The following is a 16,713-nucleotide window of genomic DNA, read 5'->3' on the forward strand; positions in this document are numbered from 1 at the left end:
TATTTCAGTGACTACACACCCCTCCCCCAAGCCTCGGTGCTCCAGCCTCCTTCAAAGCTGCCCTTAGCGGGACTCACCTGACCTAGGTGTTCTCAAAGTCAGCTACACTACACAGACATAGGTCTGGAGGAAAGCCCTGCCCTGGGTGCCTAGGCTCCTGGAGGTCATCTGGTCCCCCTGAGCTGAGGCAAGTCTACCTCACCTTGGGAAAGAAGTCAGTAGCTCTCAAAGCCTGGAAAACATGGGGTATTTGTATGGTGACAGCAAGTCCATTTATGTCACGGGATGGGGCGGGCAAGCAGCAGCTGGGTGTGATTTGTACTCTGTGTAAGGCAAGTTTTGAGCAGTGTCACACACAGGTCAACCTGGCAAAGGAGTAGACTAACTCCGTGCAGTACAATCTGTCACCTAACATTAGAGCTTGCTCCCTGTCACTCTGTGCTGAATAGACTAACTCCATACAGCACAATCTGTCACCTAACATTACAGCTTACTCTCTGTCACTCTGTACTGAGTAGACTAACTCCATGCAGTACTATCTGTCACCTAACATTAGAGCTTGCTCCCTGTCACTCTGTGCTGAGCAGTCATGAGAGCTGAGGAATTAAAGTACACTTGGTTTGCATTAGAGCTTCACTTGAAAAGACATTTCTGAAAACAGACTCTATCTAGACCAGGCTGCCCCCAAACTTGTAATCCTCTTGCTTTAATCTCCTGAGTGCTGAGATTAAAAGTGTCTCCAACTTTCTGTGTCTCTGATTGCGGACTTGTGGTGATACATTGTTTACAATTTAGTAAGGCAACTGGGAATCAAAATGCAAACAAAGCTAGCCAGAGCCATAGAGCCAGGCGGTGGTGGTACACCCCTTTACTTACATCAGCCATGCTAGCTAGCCATAGAGCCAGGCGGTGGTGGTGGTACACACCTTTACTTACATTAGTCATGCTAGCTAGCCATAGAGAGTCAGGTGGTGGTGGGACACACCTTTAATCTCAGGACTCAGGAGACCGGCAGATGGGATCTCTGTGAGTTCAAAGCCACCCAGGGCTACGCGAGTGGGAATCATTCTAAAAGAATAACAAAGCTCACGTCTTTAATCCCAGGACTAGAGAGGTATAAAAGGAGTCTCATGTGAGATTCAGTTTCCAGACAGGGTCCATGGAGACAGGATCACCCATTTCAGTCTGAGGCAGAGGTCAGAGCTAGTGGCTGGCTCCTTTGCTTTTCTCATCTTCAGTGGCTTTATTAGATCATAAACAATATAGCACCACACAGGCAGTTTGACAATCTCACTGTAACCTATCACCTGGCATGTCCACCCACTTCAAGTCAATTAAGAATTTCTCAGCTGGGCGGTGGTGGCGCACGCCTTTAACCCCAGCACTCGGGAGGCAGAGGCAGGCGGGTCTCTGTGAGTTCAAGACCAGCCTGGTCTACAAGAGCGAGTTCCAAGACAGCCTCCAAAGTCAAAAAGAACCCCCCCCAAAAAAATTCTCATCACCACCCATCCCAGTGCCACACAGTGACAGAGATAATTCACTCTCACACGTGACTTGTTTTCTTAAGTCAGCCACACAGCTGTGTCCGTTTCTGTTCAGCCGTCCCGCTCGCTCTGCTGGGTAATTCGCTCTCTCATTCGCTCTCACTCCCATCAGTAGAGTCTGAAGACGTGCCGCTGTTCTCAGTCAACGCCGCCACTTTGCAGGACAGGTTTTTAGAAATTACAACTAGAAGATGTGGTATTAAATAAAGATGGTTTAGTATTGGTTAACTACCCACCCCCACTATTTTGGTCAGCACAGCAAATGTCCACAGGTCTAGTTCTGTTTTCCTCGAAAATGATTTAAGCAAGCAGTGACAGGTAAAACGTGTCCGCCCTTAAACACACAGTTCTAGGAAGGAGATCCTAAGAGTTCATCAGCAGAGCTTAGGAACTGATGACGCAGGTCAGTGGTGTAGCGGTTTCCTACCATACACGGGTTCCAATCCCCTGTACTCTAAAGATTCAGAGAAGCGTATTATTACAAAGGGTCATTACGTAGCCACACCAGAACTTTTAGCACCAAGACCAACTCCAGTCTTTAGGGCCTTACGCGAACAGCCTATCTCTGCAGGCAGAATCTGAGGACAGCTGGTATGTCCCCCATTTTCCCTCCCACCCCGGGAGCAGGGCCTGCCCGTCTCACCCTTGGAAAAGGGGCTGTCCTCTTCACGTTCCTCCCAGTGGTCAAAGTCGAAGGCCACGTTAGGGTTCTGTGCAACACAACAGTGGACGCAAGTTAAGCGCGTGCCAGGAGCTCGCGGTCAGGGGCAGCCAGGCGCAGGCATCAACTCACCCTCTGCTTGAGCAGGCCACACCAGCACGCCCTCTTCTCCTTCGCCAGCGTGATTAGAGGTTCGTCATCTTTAATTATGCACTTGCAGTCATCTTTCCGTATGTCACCTTGCAGCTCCAAATCAGCCAAGTAAAACTTGTCTCCTACCCAGGCACTGGGTTTACAAGAAGAAATAAAGTCGGCCATCTAAAACGTTGTATGCATCTGCAATTGTAATTTATCAGGGACACACAAACCTACCTGAAAATGACTCTGTTTGGAAAGAATTTACACTTGTAATCCTTGACATTCCTTATTTTTACCTTTAGGATGACCACATCATCTTTTTGGAACCACTTTATCTGTGGGTGAAAGCTGGGAGGAAAGACGGGGGTTTGTACGTGTCCCGCTCACGTGGCAGACTAGGAGAGGTCCCCAGGCACAGGAGCACGTACCTTCTCACGTGTAGCTGGGCAATGGATTCACTGCCAGTGGCTTCCGATAAAACTTCTGTACAAAATCAACGGCAAAATTTCCACAGGTTATTTATATTACAACAAGCACCTTTTCTTTATACCCAAGGCAACTTTTACATGAAGATTTTATGTTAAGAGTATAAATTTCAGCTGGATGTGGTAGCCCATGACTTTAATCTCAGTACTCGGAGGCAGAGGCAGGCCAATTTTTGTATGCTGGAGGCCAGCCTGGTCTAGATAGTGAGATTCAGGACATCCAGAGATATGTAGATACCCTGTCTCAAAAACCAAACAAAAAGAGTATAAATTTCATAAAAACTCAGGCATCTAACAGCAAATAAAGAAGCTGAAATCCACATCATTTAGACACTGACACAGTATCTAAAGTATAACAGACTTTCAAACAGTGAAAATTTAACGGGGAAGCAGAGTTGCGGCAAACTCCTGGTGTGGGCGTGGCTTACAGATGCCCAGGCTTCTTGGGCTCCCCTAACCTGTAGGCTTCCACAACAGCTCAACATTCAGATCCAACAACTCCTGCGCACACATCTTCTAAGACAATGGAATGTAGACTTCTCTACCGAAAATATTTAACATTACCACTCAAAACTTAAAACAAGGATCTAGGTTTGAGTCACAGCAATGGTAAAAAAGAGTGTTAAGCAGCTTTAATCACAACAGACCATCCTGAGAAACAACCTTAGCATTTCCCAATAAACTCTGGTACATTCATATTATAGAATATAACCTAACAATGAAAAAAAACCCAAAACACTGGCTATAATGCTACAGACTGGAGAAGCCACATGCTTCAATCTCAAAACCCATAGTGACAGGAAAAGAGTTGGAGCACTAGGGAGGGTTCTGGAAACATTCAACCAGTATGGTTTAAGTGTGGACGGAGGCCAGTGAGGAAGAATTGCCGACAGCCGGCACTGTGTGCTCCGTGTCTCACAGGGAAATGGAGACGGTTTCTCCAGAGAGACAGAGGGCAGGAGACAGAGGACAAGGGAGAAGGGAAAAGGAACGGGAGAGGGAAGGGATACTTGTCCCAGAGGGACAAAAGGCTCTCTGGATAGAGAGGAGGCAGATGTGGCCCATAGGCAAATGGCGGTTAATGAAGGGGAAGGGGACCCCGTGTTAGGATCAATTGATTCGTTTCGATTGGAAATGTAAATTAGGGCAGCCCAAAGCTGGCACTGATCGCTGGACTTTAACACTCTGATAGCTGGACCTTGGTAGTCAGTCTCAGGAGGAAGAAGTGTCCAAATAAGGATGGACTTTGGTGGGGCTTTAGGAATATCATCTATCATTTTAGCAAGGCAGAGGAAATGGGGGAGGGTAAGGCCGGCCAGAGCCCTGTTTGCCAAGCTCAGGCCTGTTACAGCCATTCCAAAAGAAAAGTCTACACATGGGAAACTGCTGCCTTGGAGCTAAGCGTCTTTTAAATGCAGTACCAACCAGGGTTCTGGTTGTCTGAGTCCACCTTGGAAGCAGCTCCTCCTTCTGGACCGCCATCTTCTTGCCTGGGGTCCTGCAGACACATGGCATCTTCCACTGTGGTGGGTGTCCTGGACGGAAGAGCCAGACGTTAACTGGACTCGAGGAGACTCAGGCAGAAGAGGGCATAGACATTAAGCAGCCTGCCTGTCCCCTGGCAGCCAGACCTACACGGAGCCTCTGTGACTTATAGACAATGGCCGTGCAGCGCCAGTCAGCTTTGCTCCCGTGGAGGTGAGGGGCACACGTGATCAGAGACAGGCACTCTCATTTACTCAGCCAACCTTCCCTCAAGCTCACTGAACCTCAGGGAAGAAGGGCGTGTGCAGCCCCCACTCAAACAGGAGACGAGCCCAGGTGCAATGCTAGCCCCCCACCCCCACCCCGTCTCCTAGAATGTCTTCCCAGAGTCTATGTTCAGTTTGGACTAACTTCTAGAAATACTGTTTTTATAATACAAAAGTAAAATCAATAAGGTAAGGCTTCAAAAAATTCCATTTACATCTTTTTTTATGCACACATCTAACACAACACCCTTTGATTTTGCCTACTAGCTGACTGGAGATTACTTCATTCAGGTAACTGCCTCTGCCTCTCTTTCATTCTCAACATACATACATATATATGTGTATATCTATGCATATGTATACACACACACAAACACACCCCTAACAGCCAGGAACGGTGGCACATGACTCTAATCCCAACTTTTAGGAGTCAGAAGCAAGTAGATCTCTGAGTTCAAGGCCAGCCTGGTCTACATAGTGAGTTCTAGGATATCTAGGGCTGTGTAGAGACCTTGTCTAGAAAACAAAAATATGCATCACCATTCTTTTGGCTCTTTAACCAGATAATCAGTTGTCTTAGTAGGGTTTCTTTTTTGTGATAAAATACCATAACCAAAAGCAACTTGAAAAGGGTTAATTTCAGCTTACAGTCCCTCACTGAAGGAGGGCAGGACAGGAGGAAATTAAACAGGGCAGGAGCCGAGGCCAGAGTTGATGCAGAGGCTATGAAGGATGCTGCTTACTGACATGCTCCTCATGGGTGGTTCAGCCTGTTTCTTATAGAACCAGGACCATCAGTCTAAAGGTACCACCCACAGAGAGCTAGGCCCCCACCACACATCTCCTCTGACCCACGGTGCCAACACCCTGTCACTGTGTCTCAGTACCCCAGTCCCTCCACCTGTCAGTCCCTCAGCCCTGTGACCTCTCCATCAGGCAGTGCCCGGAACTTCCTCCTGGGCCTGGGCTGCTGACAAGGACCATGTTGGGCCTGTGTTGATATCCATGGCCCATGTTGCCTCCAAGGGCCCCATGAACAACAGGGGTTGGGGCCACCTCCTGGGGCTATGTTAGTATCTGAGGGTTGTGCCATTGCTGGATCATACAGATCTGAGGAGCCTGAGCTGCCACTTGGGGCCATGGTGTTGTTCAAGCCTCCTGGGCTGCTGCCAAAGCCTCCGTCTGTACTGATGTCCATGGCTCCTGTTATCACCAAAGACAGTGAGGATAGGGCTGCAGAGTTGGCCACGCCCCACAATGGCTATAGCACCAGGGAGAACTGGCCCCGCCCCCCACCAACTGCAGCATTGGGAGAGTGGGCCCTGCACCTCTCCTAGGCAAAACTGTAGAGCTGTGGGTGAGACAGGCCTGAGGGCAGGAGAGCAGACCTGGCCCTGGTCCTCGCTGCTGCGACAGAGGGTGAGCCAGCTGGGGCAGTGCTAGAGAGCTCGCCCTGGTGGTGTCCATGACGGAGAGCCGGCAGGCTGAGCGACCCAGCCACCACCGAGGCCAGAGCCAGAGCTAGGAGTCGGCCACCCCGACACCCACGTCATCTGTGAGCTGCTGGAGCACGTGAAGGGGCTGACCGGAGACCGAGCTCCAGGATCTCCACATCACAGGGCAACAGCAGGGTATCCAAGGAGTCCCAGTGGGGGCCCAGCATCAAGGGTGCAGCAGGAGCCAGAGAACTAGAACCAGACCAACGACTCACGGCAATGAACACTTACAGGTGAAGATGTGTGGAGTAAAGGGTCACTGTGTGACTCCCTGGGCTACGCTACAGCTTCCACGCTGAGACCGACTGACCTTCCTTCCTTCCTCCTTTCTTCCTCCCTCCCTCTCTCTTCTCTCTTTCTCTCTTCCTTCCTTTCTTTTTTTTTTTTTTTTTTTTTTTTTCGAGACAGGGTTTCTCTGTGGCTTTGGAGCCTGTCCTGGAACTCGCTGTGTAGACCAGGCTGGCCTCGAACTCACAGAGATCTGCCTGCCTCTGCCTCCCAAGTGCTGGGATTAAAGGCATGCGCCTCCAATGCCCGGCCTCTCTCTTCCTTTCTTGTCTGTTAGTTTGTTTTGCTTTTTCTCTTAAATTGTCTTTTATTTGGGGGATTGCAAGGACAGAGGGCAGATATTGAAGGGACGGAGAGATGAGTGGGATGGGGATGCATGATGTGAAATCCACAAGCAATCTTAAAAAGTAAAAAAATCTCAACAGTAATGGCATCTTCATTGTTAAAGAATACCTTATAGGATTGTTTTCTTTTTTGAAGTACGTGGAAAACAACTTGCATCCTAATTCTACTAGTATCCAATTTCCTCCAACAACAACAACAACAAAACTAAAAACACTTCACATTACAAACTATTCTTATCTTTGCCAGATTCTTTGACACCTATTCCCCTTTGGCTGTCATTTTGGAACCTTCCCAGGTCACAGAGGATCACAACATGGGTCTCACATCATGGCCAGGGCTCCTGTAGTACAGCCAGCTATTCTAAGAATTGAGATGACGTGAGGCTACGTTTCTGTACAGCAGGGGACAGATCACTAGGGTGAAGAGAAAGACACAGAGTGGAGACAAAGGACCTTTGCCAACTACGCTTCAGACGGGAGGTGAACACCCAGGGAATATCAAGTACTGTGAGAATAGTCAATAAATGATTGGGAAAAGCGCTCATCCTTATTGGTCAGGGAAATGCAAATTAGAACTGTTCTGAGAGCCCACTCCACCTGTCAGACAGAATGGCAAACGACTACAAACTCTGGATGTGGCTCGCATGGGCAGGCATCTCAAAGTCAGGCACTATGGAAACGGGTCAGAGGCACTCAGCACTGGACTGAGGCCCCCTACAAGAGCAGCAGACACTCAGCCAGGTCCCTCCCACAGCTTTCTGGTTCATTCCTGCTGGCACGTAGGCTGAGCCCGCTGCACACTGTCAAGTGCAGACTCAAGTCTTCGGCTCTGTCTCTAGAAGGTGTCTACATTTGTCTCTATGATGAGCTTCTGGTACAACTGCACTCGCCTCCCCTTCCTGTCCTTTAGATACGACTTCTTTCCAGAGCCCAGGCTGACTTCAGATATATAGCAATCCTCCTGCCTCAGTTCTCTAAGTGCTGGGATTACAGGCAAGAACCAGCATGCCTGGCACAGTACAAATGCTCTGGAGTTCACACAGGCTGTGTCTATCTGAGGTACAAGTACACTGCATTAGTTAATTTTCCTCCTTTATGGCTAAAACAAAACACCTAAGGAAGGGCTCACATTCGGACTCACAGTTTGGGGAGGCGTGGGATCAGGAGCAGCCGGTGGCTGGCATCTACCAAGGGAGCACCGAGACAGGAAGGCCGGCTGATCCGCTCACTCCCCTTTATTTAGTCTGCGCCCGCCTATGGGACAGCACTCCCACATTTAGGCCCAACTTTCCACCTCAACTAACCCAATCTTGAGATCCCCTTAAACGAATGCCCAGAGGCTTGTCTTCTAGGTGATTCCAGAACACGTCAACTTGACAGCCACTATTAATCATCACAACTTCTCAGAGTAACTTCCCTAGGTATGGACTGCTCTACCTGGAAAATATTTGCATGTATTATATTTTGTATGTTGTGGGGGACAATGTATCCCATAGCACACATGCAGAGGTCGGAGGACAACGTTCAGGAGCTGATTTTCTCATTCCAACAAGTGAGTTCTGTTAATCAAACCAAGGTCATCAGGCGTGGCAGCAAGTGCCCTTACCCCTTGAGCCATCTTGCAAGTCCACAAAGGGGCATTTAAGCCGGCATAGCCAGCACACACGGGAAGTGATTGGCAATTCACATCTGTGTGGTGAAGCCTCAACACGATCTGCTATAGCCAAGCCATGGAGTCAGCCTAGCTGCCCACCAGTAGGTGAATGGATGAAGAAAAGGTGGGGAATACACACAATGGAGTTTTACTCATCTATAAAACTGAAATCATTTCATTGGCCGGAAACTAGAAAAAGACTGTATTTAGTGAAAGAAGCCAGACTCAGACAGATATTGCATCGAAATCTTTCTTATGAAGGACCTAGACTTTAAAAAAGGATGTCAAATAGAAAAGGGACTATCTGAGGGAAGGAGGGGGACGAGAGGCAAGACAGAAGGGACAGAGGTGATGTCAATATGATCAAAGAAATTATGCACATGTGTGAAAATGTCATGACAAAACCCATTGTTTCCTACAATGCGTGCTGATAGAGAAAAACTGACAGGTGTGGTAATATACCATTTATGACCTACTAAAGCTTGCCTACAGATCAGAATGCAAAGCTAGCCACAGCCATAGAGCCCAGGCAGTGGCGGCACACACCTTTTATCCCAGGACTCAGGAGACAGAGGCAGATGGATCTCTGTGAGTTCAAGGGCACCCAGGGCTACATGAGAGTGAAATCAGTCTAAAAGAGAAACAGAGCTCACACCTTTAATCCCAGCACTAGAGAGAATATAAGGAGCTCAGTGCAGTCTCAGAGAGCAGTTGAGTTTTTGGTGGAGAGCACTGCAGCCTAGGCAGTCTGAGGAGCAGTGCAGTCTGGAGATGCAACCGAGCACAGGATCGCCCTTCAGTCTGAGCACTGGGAGAGGTGACAACCCTCTAGTGGCTGGCGGCTTTGCTTCTCTGGTCTTCAGCTTTAACCCCATCTGTCTCTGGGTTTTTACTATTCATACTACAATAGAAGTAAGCACAACTCAATGCACCTGTCATGAAACACAGAAGCAGATAGATGTGTAGGGGAGGGCACACTGCATCCTGACTGGACTTCTCCCTCGCCAACAGCACACCAGGTAGGTAAGCATCATGGCTTACTCAAAGGACGCTAAGAGTGCATGCTCAGATCTACAGCCTTACACACAGGCTGGATGGACTATACGCGCAGTATGAGACACGGGAGCCAGACATGGAGCAGACAAAGCCCATGCGTCCATTCAAACCAAGCACAGAGCAGGGAACCCCATCTCTGTCCCCTGGTGTCCCAAGTGTGCTATCAAACTGCACACCGAGCTACCTGCAAATAAAATGTCAAACAGTCAAAACGACATGCCTGAGACCTGCTCATGCCACGCCAGCAACCCCGAGGGGTAAGTTGGTGATCCCTGAGAGCTCTTAAAGGTGAGCGCTAGAACATGGAGCTGCCTCAACTCAACACAGCTCTTCCAAAGGGAGGGAGACAGAAATGCACTTACGAGGTCTGGCCCAGAAGGTCCTCAAAAGATGGCAGTCTGGCTTCTTTGTACAATTTTTTCAGTTGTTCTATGTGTTCTGAATTATCAATACCCATTCCCATGGACAAAATTTCAGCTCGAACATTGTAATCAATGACAGAGGTTTTTAGGTTTGATAGTTTTGTAACATGCACCTTCAACCAGAGGGGAAAACATTTGTAAGAGTTACATCTGAATCCTGACAACACAAGCACGCTCACAGCCTCTCAAGCCTTCCTGCAAGTCAGGCACACTTGAACATGTGTCTCAGTATGCAAGGGCTTCCCAGTTATTTTATCGCTAAGGTGACAGCAGAATCCTCTAAGTCCCGCCACATGCTGCGGAGATGATCCTGAGTTACGGGCAGAACCCCTGTATGACCTCCTGCTCACAGCAATCTAGGATGCTATAGCCAGTTACTCTCCTATAGCCTCTTTGACAAGGCTCAGAGTCCTCGTGTGTCTTGAAAGGAGTCCTCATGCCAAGCCTCCAAGTCCTGTGCTCTACAGTTTTATCTATTTGTCTTTTCTCCAGCCAACGCTGGAGAAATTTATGCAATTTAAGCAAGCTATGACTATCTCAACTGTGGGATTGCCCCTTTCTGTGGAAGAGCAGGGATGGGCACAGGCTGGCCCTGCTGAGCATACCCTAATGAACCCTGGGCATGCTCCACCTGAGGCACACACAGGAGAATCTGCCTTCGCTCAGAGTGACGGGGGGGGGCGTTTCTCTGGGAAGGAAGGCAGCTGGGGTGCTGCTCCCCTTCTGTGTGTCAGTAGACACTGCCGTACACTTTGCAGCTGTGGAAACATGTTTTCCAAGAGGGTTTTCTTTTCTTTTCTTTTCTTTTTTTTTCTTCGTATTCTGATGGTATTTTTAAAAAGTCCTGCTAGGTGGTGGAGGTGCATATCTTTAATCCTGGCACTCAGGAGGCAGAGGCAGGGAGATTTTTATGAGTTCTAGGCCATCCTAGTCTACAGAGTGAGTTCCAGAGAAACCCTGTCTAGAAAAAAAAAAATCCCCTGCTTAATAAAGCTTCCTGTTTGATGCGGGGACGTCCTTCTGTGTGTACGTTTCTCTTATGGGTTGATGAATAAAACACTGATTGGCCAATAGCCAGGCGGGAAGCATAGGTGGGGCGACCAGACCAGGAGAACCAGGGGAGAGGAAGGCAGAGAGAGGCAAGCAGACGCCAAGCTGCCCAAGGAGTTACCTGCGGGATTACAGGTAAGCCACAGCCTCGTGGCAACACATCCATTAATAGAAATGGGTTAATAATTAAGACAGAGGTAGCCAATAAGAAGCCTGAGCCATTGGCCAAGCATTTAATAATTATTATAACGTTGTGTGTTTATTTGGGGCAAAGCAGCTGTGGGACCAGGCAGGACAGAGACCTCCGTCTTCACCTGTTTTTTCTCCGTCTTCACCTGTTTTTTTCTCTAACAAAGAACAATTGTAATCCTGACTATGACAACACTACTTAAAATTCCTAAATATATCTACTTACCTGCTCTAATAACTGATTTTTTTCTTTCCTAAAAATGACTTCATAAATCTCATACCCAAATTCCCCACTTTAATGTGTTAAGGCTTTTCCATCCTTGTGAGTTTTACTTTCAACAAGATGGGAACTGAGTTCCTTTGAAAATGATAAATAATAGCGCATAAGGCTTGTCTACTGCAGAGCTGTGAAGGACTCTTGAGGAGCAAGGAATGACGTCAGCAGACACTGTACACGGCCTGAGCCACTGCCACTGCCACACTCCATGCTGGCCCCACAGAGGGCCTCCCTGCTTCTTCCCACACATGGAACTCAAGGGTGCAGTCCAGCCTTAGGACATGGCGGAGCTCAGCAAACGCATGGTGAAGTCTGTGGCAGAAACTGTGGCCCAGCCCCGAGTGCCAAGGACTGGACGCTCCTTAGTAACTGCAGAGCAAGCTCCAGGGCCTTAAGAACTACTTAAGGCCAGACTGTGGCAGCAGGCACTGACCTGTGACTTCTCAGATGGGTTGGGCAGGGGGCTCAGAATCCCTTGTAATGATCGGTGGTTTATAATTCAAAGGGCAAAATGAAGCAACACCATAAATCCCGGAAAATGCCACAAGCAGTAAGGAAGGACTCATGAACATCGGTCACGTTACAGATGTGTATCACACACAATGCCTGCTTCTACTGTCTCATGTAAAATATCTCACCACACAAAACCAAGTACCAAACTCATGGCACAAATAACACCAAAAACATCGTCCCTAACAGAGAACCCCCAATAAGCCTCCATTTCTAGCAACAGACTAGGATTCTGTACATCACTTCTGGGGGTCATCCAAGCAGACTTCTTCTGAAGAAAACGGAACACTTACCATTGGATCAATCCAAAGGGTATTTCCCAAAGCTAGTACCACTTTGGCATCATGTATTTTCCCAACAATCTTATGGTGAATGTATCTAGTAACCTGAAAAAAAAAAACAAAAAAACAAAGCACTTTGTTATTTACCTGAGGCTCCAGGGAAGCGTCTCACCTCACAGAAGCTCACAGAGTACGTGCTACGCCCTGCACCTGGCTTCTCAACAGCTCTGAGGTGAGGCGGGCATCAGCTTCCTTTCTAGTCAAAGGTGCAGTAGAGTTTAACAGCAGCAGGCGTGCAAAGGTGCAGGGACTTGGCCAAGACCCACTGTGAGCTCTGGGATCAGGTGGGGTCCATGCCTTTGGACCTGTAATGCTGTCTCTCACTACGGCTGGCGGACCCATCTCCTCTGTGAACCCTCAGGAAACCTTCAGCATCAGGAAGTGAAGCAGAGGCTCTGCTCGCTTCCCCAGAAGGTGTTACGGCCACAGACTTCCCTGCAGCCAATGATACACAGCCGAGGGCCCGGCTTCTTCACAGGTGTGCCAGCTCTTTCCCCCCTGGAGGAGCCACACAGACAAGACCCGAGTTATCTCTCACACCTAGGGCAGGACAGGAGAGAGTTGGCCCCTGTCATGAGATTGTGCTGTCTTTGTTGTTGTTGTTGTCATTTTTCTGAGACAGGGCTTCTCCGTGTAGCCCTGCTTGTCTTGGAACTCGCTCTGTAGACCAGGCTGGCCTTGAACTCAGATCTGCCTGCCTCTGCCTCCCGAGTGCTGGGTTACAGGCGTATGTCCCCACGCCCGGTGTGCTGGCTAGTTTTCTACCAATTTGACACAAGCTAGAGTGATCTGAAAGGAGAGAGCCTCAATTGAGAAAATATCTCCAAAAGATCTGGCTGATAAGACATTTTCTTAATTAGTGATCATTGGGGAGGGCCCAGTCCATTGCAGGTAGTACCTCTCCTACCCTGATGGTGCTGGGTTCTAAGAAAGCAGGCTGAGCCATCCATGAGGAGCGAGCCAGTGAGCAGCACCCTCCACGGCCTCTGCATCGGCTCCCGCCCTGCTTCCTTCAGTGATGAACACAAAGCAGGGCAGAAGCCAAATAAACCCTTTCCTCCAGGACGCTGTTGGTCAGGGCTTTATCACAGCAGCAGAAAGCCTAGCGAAGACCCCGTTTCTACACAAGGTTGCCTACCAATGAGACTCTTAGCCACGCTTTCTTTACAGATCAGAAAGGTTTCCTAGAAGACAGGGAGGGCCCGTGGCTTTCCTGCTGGTGGGTGCAGAATTCATGTCATCCAGAATCGTGACCTAGAATCAGGTGCCTTATCATGAACTCACTGCTCTGCCATTGGGTCTGAGGGGGGTGGTCTTCTGTGTTACACTGCATGCAACAGGCATTTCTCTGCTCCCGACTGAAACCCTGCCTCGCAGATGACGTTCTAATGACTCCAGGGTCCAGAGGAAATGGCTCTTTCTTTGTGAACTGTTCTATCATCTCCCTTTTTTATCCATCCTCCCAATCCTTACTCACAACCTGTGCTAAACCATAACCCATGTATCCTAGGATACAGCAATAATGACAGTGGCTACCTGTTAATCCCACCAAGCTAGAAAAAACACTGCTGCCACAGTTTTGAGCCAAATTTGAAGAAAGCTTTAATTAAACACTGGCAAAGAAGACAGATTCTGGCCAAGTCCACTCCTGGGTTCCCAGGAAATGGCAGCGAGTCACATTTTGCAGAGACTTAAAAAGGCAAACCTGTAAGGCCACTGTATTTCCAATGGTGCAAGCACACATCCTGATGCCATTTCCTGGGTGTGTACCCCCACTCACTCCAATCAGGGGCAAGCACATATCCTGACGTATTTCCTGTGTACCCCCCACTCACTCCAATCAGGAGCAAGCACATATCCTGACATACTTTCTGCCTGCTTACCTCTCACCTACATCCAATCAGGGGTCAGCATACAACCTGACATATTTCTGATGTATTTCCTGCCTGCCTTTCACCTATGCGTGATCATTCAGCTCGGCTGAGTCAAACAAATTTGCTTAGGAGAGTGAAAACAGGTGGCTTGTTATGGACCATAAATAACAGCCCGCAGAATTTCAGGACTACCTGTCTTTGGGCACTGATCTTACAGGCTAGAGGCATTTTTGTTACATGGATCTCTTAGGCACAGAAACTAAAGCATAAAATGCAACTCTGGCTTTCACACTACAATGCCAATGGAGCCTGGTACTTCTAGCATGGGTGCTAAAGCCCACAGTGCTGTCTTGTAACAGTAGAGACCTCAGCAAACCATGCTCCTAATGACCTAAAATGGAAAACTGCCAAGCAAAGGCTCGAATTTAAGACGCTAATAAACACCAGGAGCTACAGTCACAACTATTTACTAGGCTTATCCAAAAAGTCTGTCTGAATCTTGGATTTCAAGAGTACCATGGGCAACATAGTGAAGACCAATGTTAAAAAAAAATCCCTTCACACACACACACACACACACTACTCTCTCTGCGTAGTCTGGGTTAAATGTATTCCCTAAGTCCCCTCAGGAGGCAGAGGCAGGCAGATCTCTGTGAGTTCGAGGCCAGGCTGGACCGACAGCCTCCAAAACAATACAGAGAAACCCTGTCTCGTAAAACCAAAAAAAAAAAATGTATTCCCTAAGTCAATAAAACATAAAAGCTAGCCCGGCGTTGATGGCGCACACCTTTAATCCCAGCATTCGGGAGGCAGAGGCAGGTGGATCTCTCCTGAGTTTGAAGCCAGGCTGGTCTACAGAGCGAGTTCCAGGACAGGCTCCAAAACCTGTCTCCAAAAATCCAAAATAAATAAATAAAAATAATAAAACATAAAAGCTAAAGTAACCCACCTTTGGGTTCCATTCAATTTCACTGTCGGCTGGTTTCACTCTACAAACAATGAACTCCACAGCCTGAGGGGGCAGAGCGTGGAACTTGTCTGGGAGCAGCAGAAGCTGGTCTCTTGAGATGAGCTTGGTCCTGCCTTCGTCTATGAATTTCACCAAGACACTCCCCAAACCCCAGGTGTCTTCCTTCGGGCTCACTTCCAACACTTGAACCCTAAAGAACAGCGAAGGCATCAGGGAACCCAAAACGGAAGCCACACTATTCTTCACACTGCAGTGTCACCCTCCATCAGAGGACCCTTACACGACGGACTGCCTAACGCCCACGTCACCACGTAACAGGCAGCACTTCTAACAGAACACACCCTGTATCTGTGATAGCCTGTGGACTAAGGCTATCACAGCAAAGCAGAGACCCTAGTTTCTGAGAAGGGGCTAACACCAACAGTGTGGACCTGCGGATTCAGAAAGGTAGGTGCAAGCAGTCACATGGGTCGGGTGGCCAGGAGGGAACCCTAACTGTGCCACCACTGGGCTGGCCTTAGATAACTCCCTCAACAAGGCCACAGCTCCGATTGCTGTTCTGTAAAGTGAGAACAATGCCTCTTTTATAGGAATCTGAGAGAAATTCGGTATTACAGAGGAGTGTGTGTTAACACACAGCTATGGATTCATCATATTTGGAGGAATATGGCCACTACTCAGGAACCAGCAGATGTCCTGTGCACATCTGTACCAGGTGTTTTGCGCACTGTGTGTAAGCACCACCTTTCTGGGAGGTGGCCAGGCTCAGGGTACACACACTCCCACAACAGACAGTGGTGAGCATGAGCATTCAAACTGCGCGTTCCTGTCTCACAGCTAGAGACAGGCCAGTACTGACCATTTACCTCTGGAAAAGTGTTTTTTCTTCTAATCCATACAACCCAAAGCTCTCCACCTTTTCAGCAGCTGTTTTATTCCTGGGATCCTTGAAATAGTCATTCATTTCGGCATTGAGAGTTGCATAAAGATCAAAGTGTTTATCAAGTATACGACCAAAGTAATTGGTTGCATTTGAAACGTAAAAAGGTATTATCTGAAATAAATACAGCGAACACATGTAGAAGACAACTGAAATAAAACCTGCACAAGTAATGTCTGCAGAAATCAGCAAGCAAGGTCGGGCGTTGGTGGTGCACGCCTTTAATCCCAGCACTCGGGAGGCAGAGGCAGGTGGACTCTGTGAGTTCGAGACCAGCCTGTCTACATAGCAAGTTCCAGGATGGACAATTATACACAGAGAAAACCTGTACTAGGGGGAAAAAAGAAAAAGAAAAAAAAACAAAAAACAAAAGACCCAAAACCCCAAACTAAAAACCCAGCATCTGTTTTCTCTCAGTGGGTAGCCCCCGGCAGACCACCATGCTCGCTGGAGGCCACTCATCCAAGGACGTGTGGGCAGCACAGACTGGGCTCTCCTGCTTTGTTTTTGTTTTGTTTCGTTTTGTGTTTAGAGACAGGGTTTCTCTGTATTGTTTTGGAGGCTGTCCTGGAACTCGCTCTGTAGATCAGGGTGGCCTCGAACTCACTGAGATCCACCTGCCTTGGCCTCCCAAGTGCTAGAGTAGCCCGCTTTGTTTTCTAAGAGAACTAAAAGTTGGGTGGGTAAGGAGGTGGATCTGGAAGGAGATGGATAAATATGATC

General features: G+C 48.3%; 1 protein-coding gene across 3 annotated transcripts in view; it reads right to left on the minus strand.

Annotated features, from left to right (window-relative positions):
• Positions 1 to 1,218: 1,218 nt before the first annotated feature.
• The window catches only part of Tdrd12 (tudor domain containing 12), a 65,436-nt gene continuing 49,941 nt past the window's right edge, over positions 1,219 to 16,713 (minus strand). For all 3 annotated transcript variants that reach the window (XM_040735497.1, XM_040735496.1, XM_040735495.1), the window contains exons 23-32: positions 15,917 to 16,104; positions 15,030 to 15,240; positions 12,159 to 12,251; positions 9,780 to 9,952; positions 4,254 to 4,363; positions 2,772 to 2,826; positions 2,578 to 2,691; positions 2,338 to 2,491; positions 2,188 to 2,254; positions 1,219 to 1,728 (exon numbers count right to left, since the gene is read on the minus strand). In XM_040735497.1, the coding sequence (XP_040591431.1) occupies positions 1,634 to 1,728; positions 2,188 to 2,254; positions 2,338 to 2,491; positions 2,578 to 2,691; positions 2,772 to 2,826; positions 4,254 to 4,363; positions 9,780 to 9,952; positions 12,159 to 12,251; positions 15,030 to 15,240; positions 15,917 to 16,104 (1,260 nt within the window). In that variant the 3' untranslated portion in view covers positions 1,219 to 1,633. The remainder of the gene's footprint in view (positions 1,729 to 2,187; positions 2,255 to 2,337; positions 2,492 to 2,577; positions 2,692 to 2,771; positions 2,827 to 4,253; positions 4,364 to 9,779; positions 9,953 to 12,158; positions 12,252 to 15,029; positions 15,241 to 15,916; positions 16,105 to 16,713) is intronic.

This window comes from Mesocricetus auratus, unplaced genomic scaffold, assembly GCF_017639785.1.
Source record: "Mesocricetus auratus isolate SY011 unplaced genomic scaffold, BCM_Maur_2.0 Super-Scaffold_100046, whole genome shotgun sequence".
Classification (NCBI taxonomy): Eukaryota; Metazoa; Chordata; class Mammalia; order Rodentia; family Cricetidae; genus Mesocricetus; species Mesocricetus auratus.